The sequence below is a fragment of the Bos indicus x Bos taurus genome, chromosome 6 (genome assembly GCF_003369695.1).
Source record: "Bos indicus x Bos taurus breed Angus x Brahman F1 hybrid chromosome 6, Bos_hybrid_MaternalHap_v2.0, whole genome shotgun sequence".
NCBI lineage: Eukaryota > Metazoa > Chordata > Mammalia > Artiodactyla > Bovidae > Bos > Bos indicus x Bos taurus.
Window position 1 is genome coordinate 50,378,848 of NC_040081.1, and position 26,237 is coordinate 50,405,084.

The 26,237-nt window shown below is 35.4% G+C and overlaps 1 protein-coding gene across 7 annotated transcripts in view; it reads left to right on the plus strand.

The window, feature by feature from the left end:
• PCDH7 (protocadherin 7) overlaps positions 1–26,237 on the plus strand; it is a 475,601-nt gene that overhangs the window by 250,172 nt on the left and 199,192 nt on the right. For 2 of the 7 annotated variants that reach the window (XM_027544226.1, XM_027544227.1), the window contains exon 3: positions 6,234–6,329. The exons of the other annotated variants lie outside the window; for them this stretch is intronic. In XM_027544226.1, coding sequence (XP_027400027.1) covers positions 6,234–6,322 — 89 coding nt within the window. In that variant the 3' untranslated portion in view covers positions 6,323–6,329. The remainder of the gene's footprint in view (positions 1–6,233; positions 6,330–26,237) is intronic. 7 annotated transcript variants of the gene reach the window in all.

The following is a 26,237-nucleotide window of genomic DNA, read 5'->3' on the forward strand; positions in this document are numbered from 1 at the left end:
TGCTGTCCTTTTCACTCTTGTTTATAACTTCCATTCTCCCTACTACATCTCATAGTATTTTATGCTCTCAGCATGATAACCAATTCGCTGTCCTTAAATATGCAACAAAACACATTATATTACTGAGTTCCATTTAACTGCCACACGTGAAAATATTTTACATTTTTCATCTCAATTCTCATGACCTTCTTAATCTGTAGATTCACAAGAGAGCAAAGAGAGGCTCACAGACCTTAGGTGATTTACCCAAAGCCATACAGCCAAAATAGCTGAGATGGAGTCTGAGGAAACTTTGTCAAACAAATAAACAAAAAAATCCATATTCTTTCTATTACAACATGCTCTGTTTAGCCATGCCCTTCTTTCACTTGAATGGTCTTAACCTCTTTCACCAATGTTTCCATCCATCCAGTCAAGTCTTTCTTTAAAGTTTACTTCAAGTATCACCTCTTCTGTGGAGCTCATACTGACCCTATCCAGCTTTGCTCTTTTCCTATCACAATCTATATTAGAACATATCATAATGTCACTCTTCTAGCTTATTTTTGGTTTTATAAAGTATGGTAATCGTTTTTCATAAAAAAATATTTTATTTTGAAAAGAAATGACTTTATTATGGCTATTTTCAAATGCATTTACAATTAATTTTTAAAATGCCAATTTTATTTTTTAATGTACTGACTACCAATGACGTATGGCACCCCACTCCAGTACTCTTGCCTGGAAAATCCCATGGACGGACGAGCCTGGTGGGCTGCAGTCCATGGGGTCGCTAACAGTCGGACACGACTGAGTGACTTCACTTTCACTTTTCACTTTCATGCATTGGAGAAGGAAATGGCAACTCACTCCAGTATTCTTGCCTGGAGAATCCCAGGGACAGGAAGCCTGGTGGGATGCGGTCTATAGAGTCGCACAGAGTCGGACACGACTGAAGCGACTTAGCAGCAGCAGCAGCAGCAGCAATGACGTAGTCACATTTCTTAACTCAATAAAGACATAATTTTTTTGTCTTTTTTTCTCTTTAACTGAAAATGTTCATTATTTTTATTTAATGAAATAAATTAATCACTACACACTACATCCTAACAATAAATTTTCATGATGACAATTAGAGTATTGCCATACAAATCTTTACCTGTCACATAAAAAAAAAAACTCACATAAAAACAAAAGCACTTTTGGGTCATTAACAGTTTTTAAGAGGCTAGAGGAGTCCTGAAATCCAAATTTAAGTACTACTGATTAAAGTCGTGTCTAGCCAAGATTGAACACTCTTTAAATATTTGATGAACAAACCTAAATAATCAAATTGATATGACAACTTTTAGTTGCAGAGACTAAAAATGTTGTATGTGAGAATTTAAGATTTCCATAGTTTTAGAAATTTACTCAATTCTATGTCAAGAAAAAAAAAGAGCAAATCCTCATTAAAATATATTTTTTAGGGAAAACTAAATTTAGAATATTAATTATATTGAGTGAATCATACATTAATTAAAATTCTAAGTGAACATTACTGATATCTTAGATACTAGGGTAGCTGATTTGTTAGTTTGTATGAAGGACACAGTGGATTATGCTGCTGCTAAGTCGCTTCAGTCATGTCCGACTCTGTGGGACCCCATAGCCGGTAGCCCATCAGGCTCCTCCTTCCATAGGATTTTCCAGGCAAGCGTACTGGAGTGGGGTGCCATTTCCTTCTCTATTGTAGCTATAAACTCAGAACTTCTTAGCAGATTGGTAAAACATTAGGAATTTGAAAGTAATAAAGTGGAATATTATAGATTTGCTAGAAGATTTATAAAATGTTTTCAAAAAAAATAAAATAAAATGTTTTCAGTGCAACAAAATCTTGAACTTTTAGTGAGGTTGTCAGAAAAATAGATTACAGGTAAAGATTTGTATGGCAATACTCTAATTGTCATCATGAAAATTTATTGTTAGGACGTAGTGTGTAGTGATTAATTTATTTCATTAAATAAAAATAATGAACATTTTCAGTAAAGAGAAAAAAAGACAAAAAAAAAATTATGTTTTTATGGAGTTAAGAAAATTTAAAAATATACCAGGGTACCAGCTTACTCCACCCTGCAGGAGCTAGCGGCAACAACCAAGCTGACCTCTTCAAGCTCCAGCCCTGCCTAGAAATACCATTGTTGTTAGTTGCTAAGACATGTCCTACTCTTTTACAACTCCATGGATTGTAGCCTGCCAGGCTCCTCTGTCCATGGGATTCCCCAGAAAAGTATACTGGAGTGGGTTGCCATTTGCTTCTTCAGGGGATCTTCTGGACCTAACGATCAAACCCACATCTGCATTACTGACAGATTATTTACCACTGAGCCTCGGGGGGGAAGCCAAGACACACCCAGCATTAAGATGAATAAAATTTCCTTTTGATAACTATCCAGCCACTCTTAGCAAGAAAGAGAATGAGAGAAAATTGAACTGTTCATTGGAATATGGTAGACTGTTCCTATTCAGGCTGCAGTTCATGGGGTCTCAAAGAATCAGAAAGGATGGAAGTGACTTAGCACACATGAATATGTGACTCAGGGAAAATTTTAGGGTCAGAATCAGAGCTAAAATATCAATTTGCTAACTCTTAGAGAAAATGTATTTTTAAGATAGACCTCACAAATAGGATAAGGATAACAATACTGTTTGGAGAAGGCAATGGCACCCCACTCCAGTACTCTTGCCTGGAAAATCCCATGGGTGGAGGAGCCTGGAAGGCTGCAGTCCATGGGGTCGCTAAGAATCGACAGGACCGAGTGACTTCACTTTCAGTTTTCACTTTCATGCATTGGAGAAGGAAATGGCAACCAATCCAGTGTTCTTGCCTGGAGAATCCCAGGGACGGGGGAGCCTGATGGGCTGCCGTCTATGGGGTCACCCAGAGTCGGACACGACTGAAGTGACTTAGCAACAGCAACAGTACTGTTACCAGGAATGTTTATACCGTATGGTAATGGCCTTTTCTCATATATCCTTGTATCAGACAAGTGATGTTTTGATGAAGGTTTAAGGTCATCAAGCAGAGAATAGCAGTCTCATTGCCTAATTAAGCTCTCATTTTATATGTTGTTTGATGTGTCTCTTCTACTTATCAAGGTGTGTTGGTTCCCAACCATATTACATGGTCCCACCATATAATCTGTCTGGTTTGACTGACTTCTGACTTGCCAACACTAAATAACCTTCTTCTCATCACGTTGCATTAGGCTGTATCAGTTTCCTTTTCTACAAACTGTTTCTTTATCCTTTTTCCATATCTGACACAGTCTTGAAGAAGTAGCTCTGTGTCTCGTTTCCCAAAGTTCATCCCTTTGTTTCTTTGCTTTGAGCTTCCAAACACTAAGAAATTTGACCTTATTTTTGTTCCCCATGTAATTATTATATTTTTTTGAGGATGTGAAGCAAGTCTTGTGCCTTATTCTTGGGCCCTACAGCTTGACATTGTGTTCTCTGTGTCAATATGTTAGTATACATATTTCTACTTTTAGCATACATTTTTCTAAGAACAGAACCACAGAGGGCTGAACCATAGCGTTCTCTATGATATTCTCATTTTATCTACATGACCAAATTCTTGTCCTTTTGGAAAATCAATCTCTTTACAAATTCTTGATTGCCAATTCTACTCAGTAAAATCACAGATCATTTTTCTATCTACTTTTTATTATCTACTTTTTATTTTCACGCATCATATTGTACATTTTCCCTTTTCTAGCCAGGTAAAAATCTAGCTCATAAGATTGCCTATAAGCATATTCCTAACAAATACCCCGTTAGTACCAGGGGTGATTTTATTATCCTGGCTCCTACCTCTTAAATAGGAAAAAAATAGCTTTCATTTTTATTTCCCTTAATCCATGAAGCTCTCTTCTCCACTCTATGAATTTATGACTCGAAAATTTCTGTTTAATCTTTTTGACTACCATTCTAAGTTGTTTTAGGTATTTATAAACTCAGATATTTATAAAATCATTTTATATTACTTGTTACATCTTGATAAGTTCTACTGTGAGCATTCATCTGTGTTTTGTATTTATTTTCCAAAGTTTCTCATACGTACACCTTTGGTTATTTTTGTATCTTTCACAGTGTGGTGCAAATTTCCAAATATATTACCTCATGATAACCTACCCTTCCTAAGATCAAAGGAAGAACTTACTGTATATAAAATCCTTGTGGTATTAGGGACTCATGTACAAAAACTGCTGTGTTTCATGCTAGACTCAAGTTTTTTGCCATAAATTAAGAACATGTGGGCCCCTTTTGTTTTCTGGCTTGGAAGATTCACACACTTGATTCTTCCAAAGATAAAATGCTGATCCCCAAATAATCAATCAGGAACATTTAAATGTAGGAATAATTAATTATAACTTTGTTACTTTGATATTACTAGAATATGTGGCTTTTAATTTTGAAGGGGAGCTTAAATTTTAAAATATGTGTGATGGCAATATTTTTAAAATTAAACACAAAATTAAAATGTATAAGAAAAAAAAGCAAAGCTATAAAAATTATGTTCAACCATATCAAATAAAATTTAAGTTTACTACTTTGAGTTTATTTATTTTAATTCAACAAGCTTAGTGCATGTTCCTTCAGAATTCTTTGATGCTAATCTATCTGATAACCAATTAGTTTCCAAATTTCTCAATTCAAGAGCTGACTAATACTATTACCTAAGTATTAGATGGATATGTTATTTTAAGCAGAGATGATGCCTAATAGTAATTAGTGTGTCAAAGACCAAAAGAGTTGAGAAACTGGAAAGTTTTGAGACATCCTGTTTAAATAGGATTAAGGCAAGACCAAAAGCATTATCATACTCCAAACCTCAAATATCTTTGTGGTAGCTGCTTTCCTAAACATTTAGATTAATGGTCAGAATCACATTCAGAAGCAAAAATGCAAACAGGTATTTACATAAATCCTTGTCTTTAGAGAAAAACTCAAGAATGTCCCAGCCCTTCTGTAGATATTACACTAAGAAATGTATGGGTGGGAGGGGTCAAAACCATTTTTTTTCACCCCAAAAATTAATTCTCTCCTATCTTTTAAGTTACAATGCTTAAGGCTTTTTAAAAAACAGTTTAGGTTCACAAAAACCCTGAGTGGATGGTACAGAAATTTCCCATATACTCCCTGCCTCTGTACATGCATTAACATCTCCATTACTAAAAACCCCAAGTGGATGACTTCTTATTTTCTTAAAAAATATACATATTTTTTTAATAAGCTTATCTCCAGGGTGTATAAAAGCTTCCCTAAATCATGTAAAATGTCATTTTTCATATGAAGTTTGTATTTCAATATAAACATACAAAGGCAAAGATTTCTCTGAAAACAAATATCAAGAGCAAAATATGTAGCAGTATGTCTTTTTCAGGTGGTATTGCCTTTTAAATTGATTCACTAAACCAGTTGGTCACTACTAAAATTCAAAGAGTTCAGTATTATCATCAATGTTTTATGAAATTTTTTCATTGTACTTCTTTTCATATAACTCTATTTACTTTAAAAAATTACATATAGTTCAAATTAAACCATGTCTACAAAAATATAATTAAAACATGAACCTTTTTACAACTTTTATTAGTTTGGTCTCTTGCAGTGTATAGGCATTCTACTAAATTTAATTCTTTTTTGTTAAAATAACAAGTTGAAGTTGTTTTGATATCAAAACTACACACCCTTAGGAGAAGGTAATGAGGAAGATGTTTGTGAGCATTTAGATGTATGGCAATTAGATGGAAGCAGAACAAGTAAATGGTAATAATCCTACTGTGTGTTGGGGAAAAATATACATACCCATTTGGTACTATTTATCCTGCAGTTTTTTTTCATAAATCTGTTGTAAAAAATAAAAACAAAAAACAAAACACTCTACCTACATATCAAAGTCCTGCCTAGTCCTGCCTTAAGCTACCCTGTCTAGTCAGAAAATGAGAATAAGATGGTAGTTCATTACATGTAGCAGCCCCCATGTCCCAGACTCAGAAGAGGATAGTTGATAGTTGGAGAGCGATGAGATTAACGCCATTCAAAATACCTAATTTGTTTAAATTATTTTTAAAATTTATCTAGATTTTTTAAAAAAGAAAGAAAACAAGTTTAGGGTTTTCGGAAATTGTTTCATTGGCAAGTCTATGGATGGACACCGTGGTGTAGGGGCTGCTGATTTTCCCTTTACATATTTCCCCATCTCCCTTCCCCAGGTGTTGCTGCCATCACTACCTTTCCCTTCCTCCCCTTTCCTCATGGCAAGACGCATGGAAGAAGAGTGCTGTTAAGGCCTCTCCATTAACCAACAGGTATGGTGGTCCTCCTGAAGCAGTACACTGCCCCTCTTCTGCATTCTCCACTAATAGTCTATCTCTTTTATACAGAGAAAACTCATGCATCCACTACATAGAGCCTACTGATACAAGGAAATTACACAACTTGAGTAAATCTTTACCTATTTCAGCATGCTATTTCAGAATTCCCTGCACAGTTGTAGATGATTTTTGAATGTAAAGGATTACATAAGAACAACCTGTATCATTTTCAGAGAAAGGTGCTATGCAGTTTCCTCAACTGATTGTATAGAAAAAAAAAAAAAAAGACGGACCTTGTATATATATATATATATATATATATATATATATGCCACTTTCAATGTTTTACAAAGACTTTTTATATGACATATCTTTGCAAATTTTAAAATGAGAATATTTTGTGAGCTTTAACTCAAAATTCAATTATTTGAGCATTTGAACTTTCAAAAGCATCACACAAAACTGTATGTACTTTAATTATAATGCTTATTCCTCTGGTTATAGAAAATTAAGTATGAGCCATTTCAATTAAACCTAAATACTCCACAAATCAAGGTCATCCAGATGTGGGAGCTGAGTGTAGGCTAATGGCTTTTTTGCAAAGCTTGTCAGCTCAGCTGGTGGCGTTTGAGGAAGGTGGGGGAGGGCCTTGGTCCTCCCTGCAGCTCAAGTCTACCTCTTTCAGGTTGATAATTTTGAAAGGAGCTAAGCCCTCAGGGCTCGAACTCCAGCAGAGTCCTAACCTATAAAAACACAAGCTGTAAGTCATTATGGGAAACGCCCACCTTCTTGATTTCCTTTTTCACCAGGAGAACTGGTCCTCCTTGCTCCTGCAGGGGCTTGTTTTGAGGGCGTGTTGGGCTTTGCAAGACGCCTTTGTGACTCTATTAGGATCTCTGAGGCAAGGAACTAGATTACTGCCTTTGGGCTGGGAAGACTTTTAGTAAATGTCTTTAAAGAAAAGCAGTGAGTGTGTCTATAGGTGTGCCTGTGTGTGGCAACACTATGGTATTCCTTAGAATAATACCAAAGACTTGTTTGTGTATATAAATGAAGCAGATTCTTTACAGGAATTTTCACTGATGTGACCATTGACCGTTAAAGACTGGACCATAAATCTTCATTCACAAATGCAGAGTCTCTTATCCCTAAAAGCTCTGAAATTATTGGTTGGCCTTCCTTCGTGATCTCATTTCTACCTGCATTTCTAGTCCTTACTTTATGCACTTACCCTGGATGTACACTGTTGTGGCCTACCCCAACTTTCCCGATGGCTATAATCTTCCTTGCCCACAGACGTTTGCATTGTTGGGTCCTTCCATCTGGAGAGCCATTTCCCCAGGTCTGCTTGGAAAATTCATACCAAAAGCAGTAACAGGAAATGTGCAGAGGGTTTTCTGTGTGTCCAGCACAGTGTAAGTAAGCTTAATAATCCCTATTTTCTTAATTCATTCCACACAAAGGAACACAGTTCAAAATTGTTAATATTCATATTTAAATGATAAACAGTGAAGCTTGGAGAAACCTAAAGTGGTCAGGATTACTCAGAATTGACTAAAGTGCACTGTGTCTTTTGCAGAGTCTCCTGTTTGCTCCCCAGTGAAGCTGGGATTCTCGTTCATGTTCAACTCTTAAGTTTCTATGATTCCATCTTATCCTTTATGAACTCTTCTATGTCCACAGTGTTTGCTACTCACTAAATGTTGAACAGATGAATGAATTTTTAGAACACAGTCATTCTGCTTTTCACTCTTGTAGGGACCCTTCTCATCCACACTTACCTCTACCCTTTTTATTTCCTTTCATTTGTAGCTCTTGACTGTTATTAGCTGCAGAGATGACTTAATATATTTTATTATAAAAAATAAGTCATTTATTTTTCTCCCTAAATTTAGGACCTGCAGTTAAAAACCAAGTAAGTATAATTGAAAACATAGAAAAAAAGATCATTTAAATTTTATAAAATTTATCAAATCTAGTAGTAAGAAAAGAGGCATAGATATACTTATATCTCACATGGAAAGAAAACAATTCAACCAAAATATTTTGAAGTTTTGAGGAAAGGTTGTCAGAGAAACTTTTTTGTTGTTGTTATTTTATAGATGAATAAAAGAAATATGCACCATACAGCTAGAGTCTTAACAGGTTATATACAAGAAAAGAAAGAAATGGGGGAGTAAAATTAGATGAGAAAAAGAAGGTAAACTGAAAAAGAAAAGAAAAAATCTTTGAGAATATAGAAACAAAAAGATATGGGGAAAGTGAATACATTGAAAAGCAATAAAAAATTGAAGGAAACAGATCACTGAAAACCACAGACACTGAGAGGACTTTAAAAAAATATGAAAGAAAACTTGTAGGGGAAAAAATCAGTGCAAGTAGAGAAAAAGGACTTTATTTATGAGTTCATGTTTCCTTTATTCTTAGAAAAGCCTTTGAGGTAAAATGCTGAAAAGAGAAAGGGGAATTAAGATACATTGCTTTGTGTACACTGTATTTTTCTAGGATTTTTTCTGTGAGAACAGTGCTTTTGATAGCAAGTTAAGGGCTTAAGCATTAACTTGGAGCTATGTACTTAGAACTAAAAAGGTTGTGCCTAGAGGGCACAATTGAGGCAGAGATTAATGGAAAATTAGGGTACAAGTCAAAATACCCTCTTTCCTAGACTTTCAACCAATAAGATCTTAGAATTAACCAATTCATTAGCTCTGTGAATATAAGGATCAGTTTATTTCTATTTTTATATGGAGTGCCTGGAGCATGGAATGAATGTTTGCTGAATGAATCATGGAATTTTCAGAGTTGGTAAAGAGATTATCATCAGCCAATCTGGTTTTAGATTATTCATGCATCCCTCAAACCCATCATCAGTTCAGTTCAGCTGCTCAGTCGTGTCCGACTCTTTGCGACCCCATGAATCGCAGCACGCCAGGCCTCCCTGTCCATCACCAGCTCCCGGAGTTCACCCAGACTCCCGTCCATCGAATCAGTGATGCCATCCAGCCATCTCATCCTGTGTCGTCCCCTTCTCCTCCTGCCCCCAATCCCTCCCAGCATCAGAGTCTTTTCCAATGAGTCAACTCTTTGCATGAGGTGGCCAAATCACTAATCTCTACTTGAATGATTCTGGTGACAAAAAATCTAGGGGTGGCTCACTGATTTGGGGACATCTTTAACTTAACTTTTCAGCTTTTTCTTATATTGAGCCAAAATTTGCCTTCCCAGAACTTGAATCCATTTATCCTGAATTTTTCCTTTGGGACAACACAAAATTTAAGTACTATTCCTTCTCCAAATGTACTCCAAAAGTACTTCCAGCAACTGAAATTCAGGTAGATACTCCATCATAATGGCTAGCTATATAATGTCTCTATTTCTCTTTTTTCTAGTTTATAGCCCCAGTCTTTCAAATTGTTCTGTTAGTTGGTTGCAAATCGTTTTAGCATTCTGGTTATTTTCATTTAGTGCAAAATACTTTGTCAAAAAAAAGATGGAATTCAGGATTGGCTCCTTCAGTTTACATGTCTATACTTGTACAGTATGAAGAACCCAAAAAATCTGTTTAAATAATTTCAGGAAACAAAAGGAGTTACAGTTTAAAGCTGCATATATTAATACCTTTTATCTGAATTATATAGAATAAATGTATGATTTGGCTAGTATATAGTATAATATATAGATAAAATTAATACAAGCATGCATAAAAATCAATGAAAAAATTTAGAAAAAATGAAATAAAAAATAATATTTGATAAAAGTAAAAGAATTTAAGTGTCTCAGTGTTAAAGAACCCACCTGCCAATTCAGGAGATTTAAGACATGTGTGTTCAATCCCTGAGCTGTGACAATCCCCTGGAGAGGGCATGGCAGCATTCTTGTCTGGAAAATCCCATGGACAGAGGAACCTGGCAGACTGCAGTCCCTGAGGTCTCAAAGAGTCAGACATGACTGAAGCAACTTAGCACACATGCAGAAGTCTCTACTTTTTATTTCTTAATTGATTAAATATTTTGGTTTGAGTTGGTGCCTGAGATGAGTTTTCCCTTAAGATGCTCATTCATCATTCTAACATTTTTGACACTAAAAAATACATAGCTTTAAATAGATAATATCAGTGGCAATAAAAGACAAACAGAAAAGCAGAAGACAGCAAAAACTATTTTCTCAATGCAAATTATTGACTTTAATGACTAAATATGTGCTCACACATGGACGTCAAACTAGAGCAAAAGAAGTTTGAAAGATGTGTAAAGGTTGCCCTGTCAGATATGGAGTTTGCTCAGTAAAAGCTAATGTAAACTAATTCTCCATGCATGTGAACTCTTTTTTAATGCCAAATTGCTGTCAGTGTCCTTTGGTGAGTCCTATTTATGAGCAGATTACAGCACTATCTCAGAAGCACTGCACATCTGCCTTTCTATGAGTGTCTACACAGAATATATGGCCTTTCCTAGAACTGGGAGATTTAATTAATTTGCTGGCAGATAATACTTTTTATGCTACATGACTTTTCCCTGACCCTGCCCAAGATTTCTATTTTCAATGTGCTTCATATATTATAAACCTATATATTCTTAATGAATGTCTTCCATATGGTAATTGTAGTGCTTGACTTTATATTTTCAAAAGCTCTAGTGCCTACAAAAATTCTTACTCTATCATACTCAGCATTGCTTTGTATGACCAAAGGAAGTTCTCAGAAAAGTTCTGCTTTTCTTAGATTCAATTCCTGAAATAATACCCTTTTGGTATTTGGTTATACATGAGTCTTAGGCAAAATTCTTAAAACAACTTTTCTTTTAAGGTTGCTCTGTCTGTCACTGTTATTGAAGATGTATGCTACGTGTATATATGTAATTTAATATTTTAAAATTTCTTTTAATATTTTAGAAAGAGAGTAGTGGAACATGGGAAATACATGTTAATCATTTAACCTTTTAAGACCTTACTTATTTCACCAAAATAAGGAATTTAGCTAACTGATCTTTAAAGTATCTTCCAAATTTTTATAGAATATGGAAGACTAGGAATGTTAGAAATTAGGATTTTGGTATTGGTTTGCCAGTCAATAATATTTAACTTCCCGGGAAGCACGGTTTCCTCCTCTGTAAAATATGAAAACCACAGTAGTTGAGGGATGTAATCTTTAGTGTTAGCATATGTTGACCTGTTTTTCTTTCTGGAGCTTTCTCTTGAGAAGGATTCTGAGAATTTGCATTGACTCTGTGGCATGGTTACTATGAACATGTGATCAATTAAAATTCATGTTACAAGCTTCTTAATTTCTAAGAAGGCTTCTAATTTAAAAAAAAAGTTTGATGATTGTTATCATTTAAGTTTTTATACTTTTTCCTTTTTGCATGTATATACAGATAGTTTTTGTGCTTTTAAAAATATGTGAATCCAAGGAAATGTTTGATGTGCTGAGGAAGACAGGTTGAGGAGAGGACAGTCATTTAAAAGATATCTGAAGCACTTTAATGCAGAAAAGAGACAAAGGATAACTTATTCTTGGTGATTCCTGAAGGCAAGAACAAATGCTAGTAGGTATAAACGGTAGAAAATTGCTTCCTTCTAAGGAGAAATGTATTATCTTAAGAAATGTTCAACAAACTCTGTTCCATAGAATAGTCAGTATTCTGAAACCTCTATCATTGAATGTATTAGAGCTAAGGTTCCATGATAATTTCCCAAAATCATTATTAAAGGATTTCATTCATAAGATTACAAATTAGACAACACAGATTCCAACACTCATGCTGTATGATTCTATGATAATCATGAGATGTAATAAGGATAATTCTGTGCTAGAATCTGGTAACATAATTCTCAAAGATTTCATTGGATTAAGAATTTTTAATATAAGTCATCTAATTTTTAACCAGTGCTACAGTGTTCTAGTGACACTCTTTTATCTTGTTAAAGCTACGCTTTTGAAGACAAAGTTACTAATTTTCATTTTGGAAGCATCACTTCCTTTGCTTCTGGAGACATAAGTCTGTCCTCATTTTGAATGCTGTTTATTATAGTGAAACTTACTATAATGGAGTTGTAATAACTTGCAAAAGTAATTTAATGTTTGATGGTCTTCAACTTCTTAAGGTGTGGAATATAAAGCATTCACATAGAATCATAAATTATTTTCTATGGAAAAAATTATTTTATCTGAGAATTCCTCATTTTGAAATCTAGTTAATGAAAAAAAAAGTAATTTTTCAAGGTCGTTAAGTTAGTGAGATAACTGTGATCCAGATTTTTTGAATCCCAGTTGGGGGTTACCAAATTTATTGAAATATCCTGCTTAAAAGTAGAGATCTGGGTGAGTTGAAGGTGACACTTTCTTTTACGTCCTCGGATGCACTGTTTATCTGGAATCAGCAGGATGAAATAGGAAAGCAAACAATTTTATTCATAAGAAACAGAAAAACACTTGGTAATGTAGCCTGCTGTGCTCTTGGAGAGGCACGGAAGTTGGCATCCTTTTGCAAAGCTTGACACTACAAACATTCTTTGTATTCAACTAATAGTTTTTGCCAGAAGTGAAACCAGTCAAAGATAACTCCAACTTAAAGCCAGGAGCTGCCTAATAGGAACCATTCACCATCATTTGTGGCTGGGGACACCGCACTGTGCAACAGCCCTAGAGTTTACAGCAAATAAAGCTGTAGATTTATGACAAATTCCAATCATAAGCCTTAACCAGACTCAGCCATCATTATTTAAGCTTGCCTGTCCACTCTAATCAGGACAACAGGCATCAATTAAATAAATAGAATATCCTATTATAAAGAGAATTGTTAACACAGGCACATTAACTGCTTGTAATAGGATATTAGCTAATTGGCAAGGTGGGGTGTGGGGGATATCCTTAGATACCATAGTGCCTATTGCTCAGGATTTTAATTCTTTGTGATCTTTCTTGAGTATGATACCATGTTAAGCCAATGTGTTTAAGTAATGAAGAAAATGCAGGAAAATATTTTTAAAACAAAGAAATGTAGATTTAATTTAGAAGTTGTGCCACTTTTGTGAGGCGAATGGAAAACTTGGCCATAATGCTAAAGGTTTAATGATTTCTGAATTTATAATTCAGAATTAAAAAGTGAGATTGGAAGACTGGTGGTTTTCCAAAGGTGTTTTGAATCACCTATTAAAAAAATTTTTTTTTTCTGATAAGCACCATACTATCAATGACATTTTTGTTATTTCTGAACTGCTTTTCAATAAGACATTTTACATTGTATGTCTTTAAATATGTGAATTAAATAGGTTTTACATAGTAAGTATCTTTTAGTATATATCCATAACACCTTTTCTTCCAGGGAGCTAAATTTCTAATCTTATCATGAAAATCAATGGAAAGGTAACTTTCAGTTTATCCATTAATGTGCTTTACTGAAAACTCTGCTGGATCACATTAGGTTACAGGAAAATATCCAAATAGTGTACACTTCAATAGGAATGAGGAATCAAATCATTTGGAGATGTTTAGTCATGCTTGAACTCAAGAATTAAGTGTGGTTTTGACTCAGAGACTGAGAATGTATGCTGAACTGTGATGAGTAGACGGTTGTTCTATGAGAAAGTAAAGACAGGGAAGATAAAACTAGGCAGAGCAAAGTACATGTGCAAGGAAAGAGTAAGTGAAGTAGGGGGTTACAGTTTTTTAAATATGTTCATCTTTTAGTTAGTTTGTTGTGTGACAAGACAAGCAGGTAAACTGGGAATGCGGGAAAGTAAGTGAAGGAGGAAGGAAATTCGTCATATCCTGCCAGGACTGCTCTAGAGGTTCCTTTCTTAGGTGTCTCATATGGTTAACTGGGTCTATAATCTTCTTGTATTTCCAGAATATATTTCAGGGATATATGAGTGTTATGTAAATAAAGCCACATATCAAAAAAAAAATATCAAAGAATACACAATCTGTTTATGACTAATCAGGTTGCCTTAATAGTGTTATCAGGCTATTATATATCACAGAAGAAATACATCCTTGAATGAGTAAATTTGCAATTCATTACTTTGGGATTTAAAGAATAACTTTAGAAAATGCAATATATTTTATGTATAAGATTCTCCTTTTGACAAGCCTTTCTTAGTTTTAAGGAGTTTTGTGTAAGTCATGAGGAGAAAAATCTTTATGTATTTTTGTCCAAACACTTTAAGTCAAAATTATAAATATTTATAATTTTAATTAGAGGTTCTTTAAATTCCTTAGTGTTTTGCAAGTTTCCAAGTTCCACACACATGATTTCATATAATCCCATAATAACACTTTATTATTCTCCTACTCCTATATTTTTCTTTGTATTTACTCCTGTAATTTTAATATTTATCTAATTTAATCAATAAAAGTAGACCAATAATTTCATATAATAAAGCATTGGTATTATTAAAATAGTGACTGGCAAAAGCCAAAATTCAGATCATCTCCTTACCAATTTTAAGAATAATTCTTTTAAGGAAATAAAAAGTACATTGAACAGATAAACATAAAAGTATTTTACTATGTATGTAATAATATATTTTTCCAAGTGTGTATGTATTTGTTAGCTATTTTATTTTAATGTAACCAATAAATAAATCTAACAGTAAAGAATATATCAATTGTTTAAATGTTTGCTATACTGTATAATGGGATCATGCTGCTTATTGTCTCAATAGTGTGAGACTCAGGCACTAGATTAGCAAAATTAGATGGTTGAGAAAATTTAAGAAAGTAATGAATCATCTATGACTATATAAGCAACATTATCACTTTCCAAAACTGTCATTTATTAGACATTGCAGTGATGCTATAATATATGTTTAGCTTTTACCTCCAATTGTAGTTTATTTATGAGATTCAACAATGAGAATGACAGTGTTTTAAAATGTTGCTCATAAATTGAGAGACACTAAAAGCAGCATTTTAGCAATATAAAGGTTTTTTAAGCCAAGGATTTATTATAAATAACTATGAGATTTCAGAGTAGTTTATTCTAAGGAAATTTGTTGTATAAAAGCACCATTACTAATTAAAATGATTAACTTTTTTCAGGACTCTCATAAAGTCCAAATGTCAAAGATATAAATAATTGATCTTATTAGACAAGTTATATATTTTCAGGAAAAAATAGTATTAAACATCAAATTGCTCCTTGCTGAGGATTTGGGGGGGAAAGAAAAGCATAAATGATATTTATTAAGTGTTGTGGAGTATACTTTGGCCTGGCTATAGTTTATATGAAAGAATGTTTTTTGTGCTTGCATGAAAATTAAATTTATAAGTAAAATGCATATATTACATATTCTTCCAGAAGTCTTAAGGCATTAAATCTGTTTTCAAGTGATCGTGGGTTACTTGCCAGGCCTAGTACCCTGGCACATAAGGAATTTGTTGACAATGAAACTTTTAGATTCTTAAACTGCAAATGAAAGATCTTTTTTTCTGAGATAGATTACAGTGCAAAACAATGTATGCATTCATCTACTTTAGAAGTGGTCAGTCAGTCAGTTCAGTCGCTCAGTCTTGTCCGGCTCTTTGCGACCCCATGAATCGAGCACTCCAGGCTTCCCTGTCCATCACCAATTCCCGGAGTTCACCCAAACTCATGTGCATCTAGTCGGTGATGCCATCCAGCCATCTCATCCTCTGTCATCACCTACTCCTCCTGCCCCCAATCCCTCCCAGTATCAGAGTCTTTTCCAATGAGTCAACTCTTCTCATGAGGTGGCCAAAGTGTTGGAGTTTCAACCTCAACATCAGTCCTTCCAATGAACACCCAGGACTGATCTCCTTTAGGATAGACTGGTTGGAACTCCTTGCAGTCCAAGGAACTCTCAAGAGTCTTCTCCAACACCACAGTTCAAAAGCATTAATTCTTCAGCACTCAGCTTTCTTCACAGTCCAACTCTCGCATCCGTAGATGACCAAAGAAAAAACCATAGCCTTGACTAGATGGACCTTTGTTGGCAAAGTAATGTCTCTGCTTTTCAATATGCTATCTAGGTTGCTCATAACTTTCCTTCCAAGGAGTAAGCATCTTTTAATTTCATGGCTGAAGTCACCATCTACAGTGATTTTGGAGCCCAGAAAAATAAAGTCTGACACTGTTTCTACTGTTTCCCCATCTATTTCCCATGAAGTGATGGGACCAGATGCCATGATCTTAGTTTTCTGAATGTTGGGCTTTAAGACAACTTTTTCACTCTTCTCTTTCACTTTCATCAAAAGGCTTTTTAATTCCTCTTCACTTTCTGCCATAAGGGTGGTGTCATCTGCATATCTGAGGTTATTGATATATCTCCTGGCAATCTTGATTCCAGCTTGTGCTTCTTCCAGCCCAGCGTTTCTCATGATGTACTCTGCATATAAGTTAAATAAGCAGGGTGACAATATACAGCCTTGACGTACTCCTTTCCCTATTTGGAACCAGTCTGTTGTTCCATGTCCAGTTCTAACTGTTGCTTCCTGACCTGCATATAGGTTTCTCAAGAGGCAGGTCAGGTGGTCTGGTATTCCCATCTCTTTCAGAATTTTCCACAGTTATTGTGATCCACACAGTCAAAGGCTTTGGCATAGTCAATAAAGCAGAAATAGATGTTTTTCTGGAACTCTCTTGCTTTTTCGATGATCCAGAGGATGTTGGCAATTTGGTCTCTGGTTCCTCTGCCTTTTCTAAAACCAACTTGAACATCTAGAAGTTCACGGTTCACATATTGCTGAAGCCTGGCTTGGAGAATTTTGAGCCTTACTTTACTAGCATGTGAGATGAATGCAATTATGCAGTAGTTTGAGCATTCTTTGGCATTGCCTTTCTTTGGGATTGCAATAAAACTGACCTTTTCCAGTCCTGTGGCCACTGCTGAGTTTTCCAAATTTGCCGGCATATTGAGTGCAGCCTTTCAGAGCATCATCTTTCAGGATTTGTAATAGCTCCACTGGAATTCCATCACCTCCACTAGCTTTGTTCATAGTGATCCTTTCTAAGGCCCACTTGACTTTGCATTCCAGGATGTCTGGCTCTAGGTCAGTGAGCACACCATCATGATTATCTGGGTCGTGAAGCTCTTTTTTGTACAGTTCTTCTGTGTATTCTTGCCACCTCTTCTTAATATCTTCTGCTTCTGTTAGGTCTATACCATTTCTGTCCTTTATTGAGTCCATCTTACAGTGCAAAAATGTATGTCTTCAACTATTTTAGTGAGTTGTTAATATTTCTCCCTTTTACTTTGAATCTATTTTAGTGAGTTGTTATTTACTTATTTCTCCCTTTTACTTTGAATCAAGAATTGAGAACTTCCATTTTATTTAGCACAGTCCTAATTGACAGGGAACAGAGACTTAATGAGTGATTGACTGGCAAAGCGAAGTACTTACACTGAATTGTCATCTGTTAAATTTTGATATTCAGTCTAACCAGTCTTTCTTCTGTTTTCTCACTTGTAAGATAATAACATAGTAACATACATCAAGCTCCCAATAGCTCAGTTGAGTTCAATTCAGTTAAGCTGCTCAGTCATGTCCAACTCTTTGCAATCCCATGAACCACAGCACGCCAGGCCTCCCTCTCCATCCCAAACTCCCGGAGTCCACCCAAACCCATGTCCATTGAGTCGGTGATGCCATCCAGCCATCTCATCCTCTGTCATCCCCTTCTCCTCCTGCCCTCAATCTTCCCAGCATCAGGGTCTTTTCCAGTGAGTCAGCTCTTTGCATCAGGTGGCCAAAGTATTGGAGTTTCAGCTTTAGCATCAGTCCTTCCAATGAACATCTAGGGCTGATCTCCTTCAGAATGGACTGGTTGGATCTCTTGCAGTCCAAGGGACTCTCAAGAGTTTTCTCCAATACCACAGTTCAAAAGCATCAATTCTTCGGCACTCAGCTTTCTTTACAGTCTAGCTCTCACATCCATACATGACCACTGGAGAAACCATAGCCCTTGACTAGATGGACCTTTGTTGGCAAAGAAATGTCTCTGCTTTTTAATATGCTAAGTTGATCATTACTTTCCTTCCAAGGAGTAAGCGTCTTTTAATTTCATGGCTGCAGTCACCATCTGCAGTGATTTTGGAGCCCAGAAAAATAAAGTCAGCCACTGTTTCCACAGTAGCTCATGTAGGCATTATATCCTACTTTATATAAAGTATATATCTTTATCTATATATAAAGTATATATCTTTCTGTTGGTTTCAAACAGAAAGGAAAGGGTAAAGGAGGAAGGAAAGAAACAGTTTCTATTGTCTTACAAAAGGGTCAGTACCCTACTGCATGTGGAGATGCTGCATCCAAGCAGAGAGGGCATTAGCATTGTTGTTGTTTTTTAGTTATTAAGTCTTGTCTGATTCTTTGCAATCCTGTGGACTCTAGCCCACCAGGTTCTTTGGTTCATGGAATTTTCCAGGCAAGGATAGTGGAGTGGGTTGCCATTTCCTTCTCCAGGGATCTTCCCAAACCTGGGACTGAACCCTCGTCTCTTGCTTGCCAGTAGACTCCTTACCACTGAGTCATCTGGAATACCCCATAGAGAGCATAGAGTATGGATATGATACAGCATAATACAGCACTTCATGGTAAAAAATGAAATTAAATGTCGATAGACTTAAAGAAATGCTCTTAGGAATGAATTGGAAAATGAGAATTTGCTGCAGCTAAGAGATGAAACAGGGAACTATGCAGACACTAGGAAGCCAGGCAGTTTATTAATGAGCAGAATGCTCCCTGTAGCACTACTTCCTACTGCTAACTGTAGGTGGATCTCCTTTATATTTTAGTCATCTAGACTAAAATATATGGCATTTATGGCACTTTGGGCCATAATCTTCTAGAAAATTCTTACATGGGTGGTCACAGTAAAATATGGTGAAGAAATTTTAAGTTTAATGCCAAATGTTAGAGGAACAATCCTTGCACGTATGATTGTTTATTGAAGGATAAAAGAAGATGAATCAGGTGTAGAAAAGGTTGGGCTACAAAAAATTTGCAAATAGAGATGAATAGAGAAAATATAAATATGAGACTGAAAATTAGGTGAGAACTCTTCATTCTGGAAGAAGAGTTAATTAAAGTATCATTTATATTTCTGTGCATTTTATTTTCTGTCCCAGAATTTTCTGGTTGTTATTGTTGAAAATCAATTTTGGATGCTAACGGGGCCTCCTTCATTTTTCATGTGAATTTTAGTTATAGTCACATGATTTTTACACAATGTAAAATGAGAAAATAATAAGTAGGACTATATATGAGACCCAAAGTATCTCTACTGATGTGAACGGAAAGAAAATTTATTTTTAAATGTTTTAATCTAAGTAAACTGAGTTAGATCTCATTTTGAATATGGAAAAATTTAATTAGAGTTGATTCTGTTAAGGAGTCTAGATGACTAAAATATAAAAATTAAGAAAAGAATAAGCCAGAGTTGTTCTTTTACATTGGAATGAAAATATATAGGTTTATAGATGTTGTAGGTGGACTACTGTCTCTCAAAGGTCTTTGCTTGCCATACGAATACAGTCATTTATCATTTCTTGGGAACATTTATAAAATATTTACTATATTCTTAATAACACTTTTAAATTAATATACTTGCATTCATATTTTATCCTTCAAAAATGATTTAAAGTGGCCTGTAAAATGCATTATAAAGCCTTGACAACTTGTCATAGTTTTATTATGATCTTATTATGATTGAAACATATCTAAGTCTACCAAAACCACAGCTCCCTCCACCTCCTCCACTTATTGTTCTTGTTATTTGAAAATGTCATCTTGGTGACTGCTCATTTCACATGAGTGTTGTCAACTGGCATGAACCATGCTGGCATAAAACTTATCTGTCCATCTCTTGACCTAGTACCATCTCATTGTTTTTACTGCCATCCTCCTGTCACAAAGAGAACCAAACCAACTCATCTGTCATGCAGATATGAAGAAGCTGTCTGCTGCTGCTTTGTTCAAACAGAACATGCCCATAGAGTGTTGTTATTTTACATTTCATTTTAATAACTTCAGAGCATTTCCTGTGACCTAACTAATCTCTCTCACTCACCTCTCTACCCACAGAGTAATGTTGGCAATCTACGTTTCCCTTTTCTTAATCAATACTCCACATTTATTCAGTGCACCTCTTCTGAACTTTATAATGAAAATGAAAGTGTCAGTTGCTCTATCATGTCTGACTCTGTGACCTCATGGACTATAGCCTGCCAAGCTCCTCTATCCATGTGATTTTCCAGGCAAAAATTTTGGAGTGGGTTGCCATTCCCTTCTCCAGGGGATCTTCCTGATCCATGGATCAAACCTGGTTCTCCCACATTACAGGCAGATTCTTTACCATCTGAGCCACTCCTATTCTGAGCTTAATATTCAGTTCAGTCGCTCAGTCATACATACCAGGCTTCCCTGTCCATCACCAATTCCCAGAGTTTACTCAAAATCATAGCCTTTGAGTCGTGATGCCATCCAACCATCTCATCCTCTGTCATCCTGTTCTCCTCCCATCTTCAATCTTTCCCAGCATCAGGGTCTTTTCTAATGAGTCAGTTCTTCCCATCAGGTGGCCAAAGTATTGGAGTTTCAGTATCAGTCCTTCCAATGAATATTCAGGATTGATTTGTTTTGGGATTGACTGGTTAGATCTCCTTGCAGTCCAAGGGAGTCTCAAGAGTTTTCTCCAATACCATAGTTCAAAACCATCAATTCTTTGTCATTCAGCCTTCTTTATGGTCCAGCTCTCACATCATACATGACTCCTGAAAAAACCATAGTTTGGACTATACAGACCTTTTTCAGGAAAAGTTTTACAAGTAATTTAGTAAATGATCAGTTCAGCTCAGTTCATTTGCTCAATCATGTCCGACTCTGTAACCCCATGGACTGTAGCACGCTAGGCCTACCTGTCCATCATCAACTCCTGGAGCTTACTCAAACTCATGTCCATTGAGTCAGTGGTGCCATCCAACCATCTCATCCTCTGTTGTCCCCTTCTCCTCCTGTCTTCAATCTTTCCAAGCATCAGGGTATTTTCCAATGAGTCAGTTCTTCACATTAGGTGGCCAAAGTATTGGAGTTTCAGCTTCAGCATCAGTCCCTCCAATGAATATTCATAACTAATTTCCTTTAGCATTAACTGATTTGAGCTTTATATTAAGAACAACAAAATACCATTGAACAAATGCACATTGTTTATGAACAAATGGAGTCGGTCTTGGAGGAAACAGGCTATTTGAGGTAAATTCATTCTTACATATGAAAGATTATCAAGATCCTAAAATATTTGCAGATTTAAAAACATTTAATAAGTAGATATGTCTGTAATTGACTGAAATTTAGGATGTATGAAAAAATGTTGGGGACATTTTCTGACATTGTAATAACAGAGTTATACAGCACCAAAGATATCAGCTACTCTTGTTCAGGTTGGATAGCCTAAGTCATTATGTTCTTAAATATTAACCCCCCAAATGTTAAAAAGCTGTAAGATGTGTGTATGTGTGTGTGTGTTTGTGTGTGTGCATGTGTTTGTGTACTTATACATGTATGTTTCCAATTTAGTTAGAAAAGCGGTCAGTTAAGTGTAGTCATTATATATAAATCATTCATTGAAGAGCTGTGAGATTGCTGTAAGAATCTTAGCTTATTATTAGTATCTATCTCTGTAACTGACTTGTTCATTTTTTCTGCTGAAGTGCTAACAGCTCAGCTGGGCTTCCACCATGAAAGTAATAAGCCTGCAGACCAAGCTGTATTATCATCTGTGTTCTAATCAGCCAAGGTACTCGTGCCACTAACGTTTCATGTGTTTCCTATTATAAGAAGTATTACAGCTATTGTCAGGGTGAGAAACACAGAAGAGATATGCTTTGCTCCACTGTTGAAACTGTCATATGAAAAACAAACCTTGGCTAATGGTAGCTATAATCAGGAAGATCTGATAAGGACTGACTCACTGATTCTTTTGGCTTTTGGCCTAAATCTAGTCAATCAAGAATAAGGTTTCGAAGTATAAAATAGCATGCCGTATGTTGACTAAGCATATGTTTTGAAGTTTAAAAGTCATGGGAGATTTCATATTCCTTTCTAGCTTTGGTAAGTTGCTTTTTTCTGGATAATATTATTTTCTCAGTTTTTGTATATGTGCTTCCTCGATATTGGAGATCTCTAAATAATGAAATTTCCCCAATTCTTGGTGATTGTTTAAAGCCAAATAATACATTTGCACTGTTACAGTATAACAATATGTGCCTTTACAAAAATAGTGGCAATTATTTTCATCTAATAAGAATAATATAGAATACCTTCTCTGTGCCCAATCCTGTGCTAGTTGCTGTATTGAATTTATAGAATTTAATCTGTTACTTATATTGTTTTTCTATCTTTTTTCTGTTTCATTTTAAATCGAGTACTTGGGTATTTCTGCATTTTTCACACTTCACAGACAGTAAAATGATATATAAATATGCAGTGCTTTTTAGAATTTATGATACCTGGCAAATCTGAATAGAATATCAGAAAGGAGAAAAAAACCCAGCACAACCAAACAGGCCACTCCATCATCTCATCTCCAAAATAATTTTTTCAGATCTCAGGGAATTTTGACATGAGTTACAATGTTTCTCAGCTTTGTGAACCAGGCTTCATCCAGATCACCCTGAATCTTATGGATCATGATAGTATCAGAGGAGCCATATATTTACATGGATAAATCATTCCGAGATAAATTCTATAGCATATTAGGTGCAAACATATTATCTTTCAATTTCAAACACTTATGTTTTATCTTGCTCCCTTGATGTATCTTCAATAAATGCATGCATTTTGGCTATATAAGAAATACTCTATTTTAAACTAACGTTAAATTAACTGCACATTATCTTATCCCAATAATGTTATAAAACAGAGTCTACATTGTGCCTCGGAGGTCACTTTCTTTGGAGAACATCTCATTCACAGCTTTAGTTTGCCATAGGGGAAATGATAGGCTGTATTAAGCTCCTTTGGTGGCAACAGTTATATTTATTTGAGAACTTACTGCATTTCACTTTTTATATCTTTGCATGGGAGAATCTCAAATATACTTCTTTCCCTAACTCCCTGGGTAGGCAGAAACAGCAGCAGAACACGTGGACTTTCAGAGCTTTGGGCAGTGCAGGGGCAGTACTGAGAGACCCCAGCACGTAGGAGACTAAAGTGAAATTGTTCTACACGCATTTACCCTCACTCAGGCAATTCACACACAGACTAGAAAGTCTTTCCACTTCCCCACATTTTTGGATGAACTGCTTAGTTTTTATTTGTTTTTTAATGCTATTCCCAACTGTGGAGAGTAAAGGGATACTTTTCATCCTTTGCCTAAAATTCCTTTTCAAGGAACATGAGAGATATTTAGAGTTATTGCTATACATTTTGCTTGAGTGCTTATTTTTTAATTCATAATTATATGCTTTCACACAAAGGACTCCAGACATTCCTTGGAGTCCATAAGAAATAATATCTGTTTCCTGAGCTTCCCAGGTGGTGCTAGTGGTAAAGAACCCACATGCCAATGCAGGAGACATAAGAGATGCAGGTTCAAATCCCTGGGTCAGGAAGATCCCCTGGAGGAGGGCATGGCAACCTACTCCACTATTCTTGTCTGGAGAATCCCAAGAACTAAGGAGCCTGGTTGGGTACAGTCCATAGAGTTGCAAAGAGTTGGTCAGAATCGAAGTGACTTAGCATACACACATATGTTTATTAGCTTACATCCAGTTATTTTAAATTCAATAACTCTTAGTTTCTAAAGGTTTGTATTGTAATGTGATTTGCAATATTTGTGTGGTATACATGGTAGATGGTCTTTAAGATGCAGTCATTTATAAATTTTAATTATATGTGAGTCTATGTAGAATAATAAAATATGATAGGTATTTTCTGCAATGTAAACTTATGTTTCATGATCCTGACTCACAACTGGGAAATGAAGCAATTTGGATCAGCCAATGCATTAAGATACATAAATTGTTAAATAGTCCATATTTCAATAATTCTAGTTTATAGGATAACATCTTTAAAATTATTGGCTAATTTTTTTTTGGAAAACATTAAATTTTTCAGCCTTTTAGTGTGCATTGAATCACTGTTATCAAAATAATTTTGCTTTAAATACATTTGACTAAAATATTTTATCAAACTTCTGCTTTTTCCTGAAACTATTCCCTTTATAGATCACATGACAATATATCAAATCACCTTTCACCAATCATGCAAAGCAAATCTTCAAAATTCTAAGCATTTATCCCTCATGAGTGATGCTACATCATGCTGTTGAATCTTTCCATACAAATTAGGTTTATTCCTAGTTATACATCAGCATTGAAAGAAATTAAAGAAGAGAAAGTAAAAATCTTGCTAGCTGGAAATAGTTGTGTTAAATGTTTTGCCCTTTTGTGTTCTTGCATCTGTATCCTTCCATCAAAAACAAAATAATCTTTTTGTGAAACTTCAAGAAGAAAACATTTTAAAGAAGAAGAAGAAGAAAAAAGAAAGCAATGTTTCCCTAAATTTAGAAGCAGCTACAGCCAGGTTATTATGAATAATTTCCATATACTATCTAGACAGGATGACCATTTTCATCCAAAAGTATTTCTGTGCAGTGAAAGAACATTTTTCGCTTGGAATCTTTCACAGTAATTAATTTTCAGTTCACACAGATGATTTAGGTGGATAACCTGGCCTTGTTAAACATGTATGCTGTTTCTGACCATCAACATTATAACTCATCGACTTTCCAAAGCAAGAGCTGTTTAAATCAAAGGATTTTCATTGCAGATCCCTGACTGCTGCTGGCTAGATGTCAGAGCTTGGAAGATATGCTCTAAGTAATTGTAAAGTACTGTTCTCCAATCAGCATACATTATTGCAGAGCAAGAACTACATCGTCAGAATTTCTACTGAAGTTTTAACTCAGTCATTTGAACTTTGCATCATATGTACTTAAATGTCTCTACTGGATTAAAGGCATGTTACCTTCTTCCCTTTACATAATGATGTTCAGGACAAAAATACAGTATTTTGAGTTCTTGAATTTTACACTGAGTATACTGTCATTGTTTTTGCAACAGGATTTAATATCCATAAAATGTTTCATGTTAGCTCAGTAAGTAACTCAAAGGACACTGGAAATTGCGAACCTTTGGTTCTGAGCATAAAGGAGGAGAAATACATTTCATAGTTTGGTTTGGTTTAGTCTTCTGTTTATTATTATTTTTTAGAAGAGTAGGAGATGAATTAAGGGAGGTATATATTAATACATCAGGCACTCTATCTATCACATCTAGTCCCTTAAATCTATTTCTCACTTCCACTGTATAATATAAGGGATTTGATTTAGGTCATACCCAAATGGTCTAGTGGTTTTCCCTAATTTCTTCAATTTAAGCCTGATGAACTATGGACAGAGGTTCGTGATATTGTACAGGAGAGAGGGATCAAGACCATCCCCATGGAAAAGAAATGCAAAAAAGCAAAATGGCACTGGGGAGGCCTTACAAATAGCTGTGAAAAGAAGAGAAGTGAAAAGCAAAGGAGAAAAGGAAAGATCTGAGTGCAGAGTTCCAAAGAATAGCAAGGAGAGATAAGAAAGCCTTCCTCAGTGATCAATGCAAAGAAAGAGAGGAAAATAACAGAATGGGAAAGACTAGAGATCTTTTCAAGAAAATTAGAGCTACCAAGGGAACATTTCATGCAAAGATGGGCTCGATAAAGGACAGAAATGGTATGGACCTAACAGAAGCAGAAGCTATTAAGAGGTGGCAAGAATACAAAGAAGACCTGTACAAAAAATATCTTCACGACCCAGATAATCACGATGATGTGATCACTGACCTCGAGCCAGACATCCTGGAATGTGAAGTCAAGTGGGCCTTAGGAAGCATCACTAT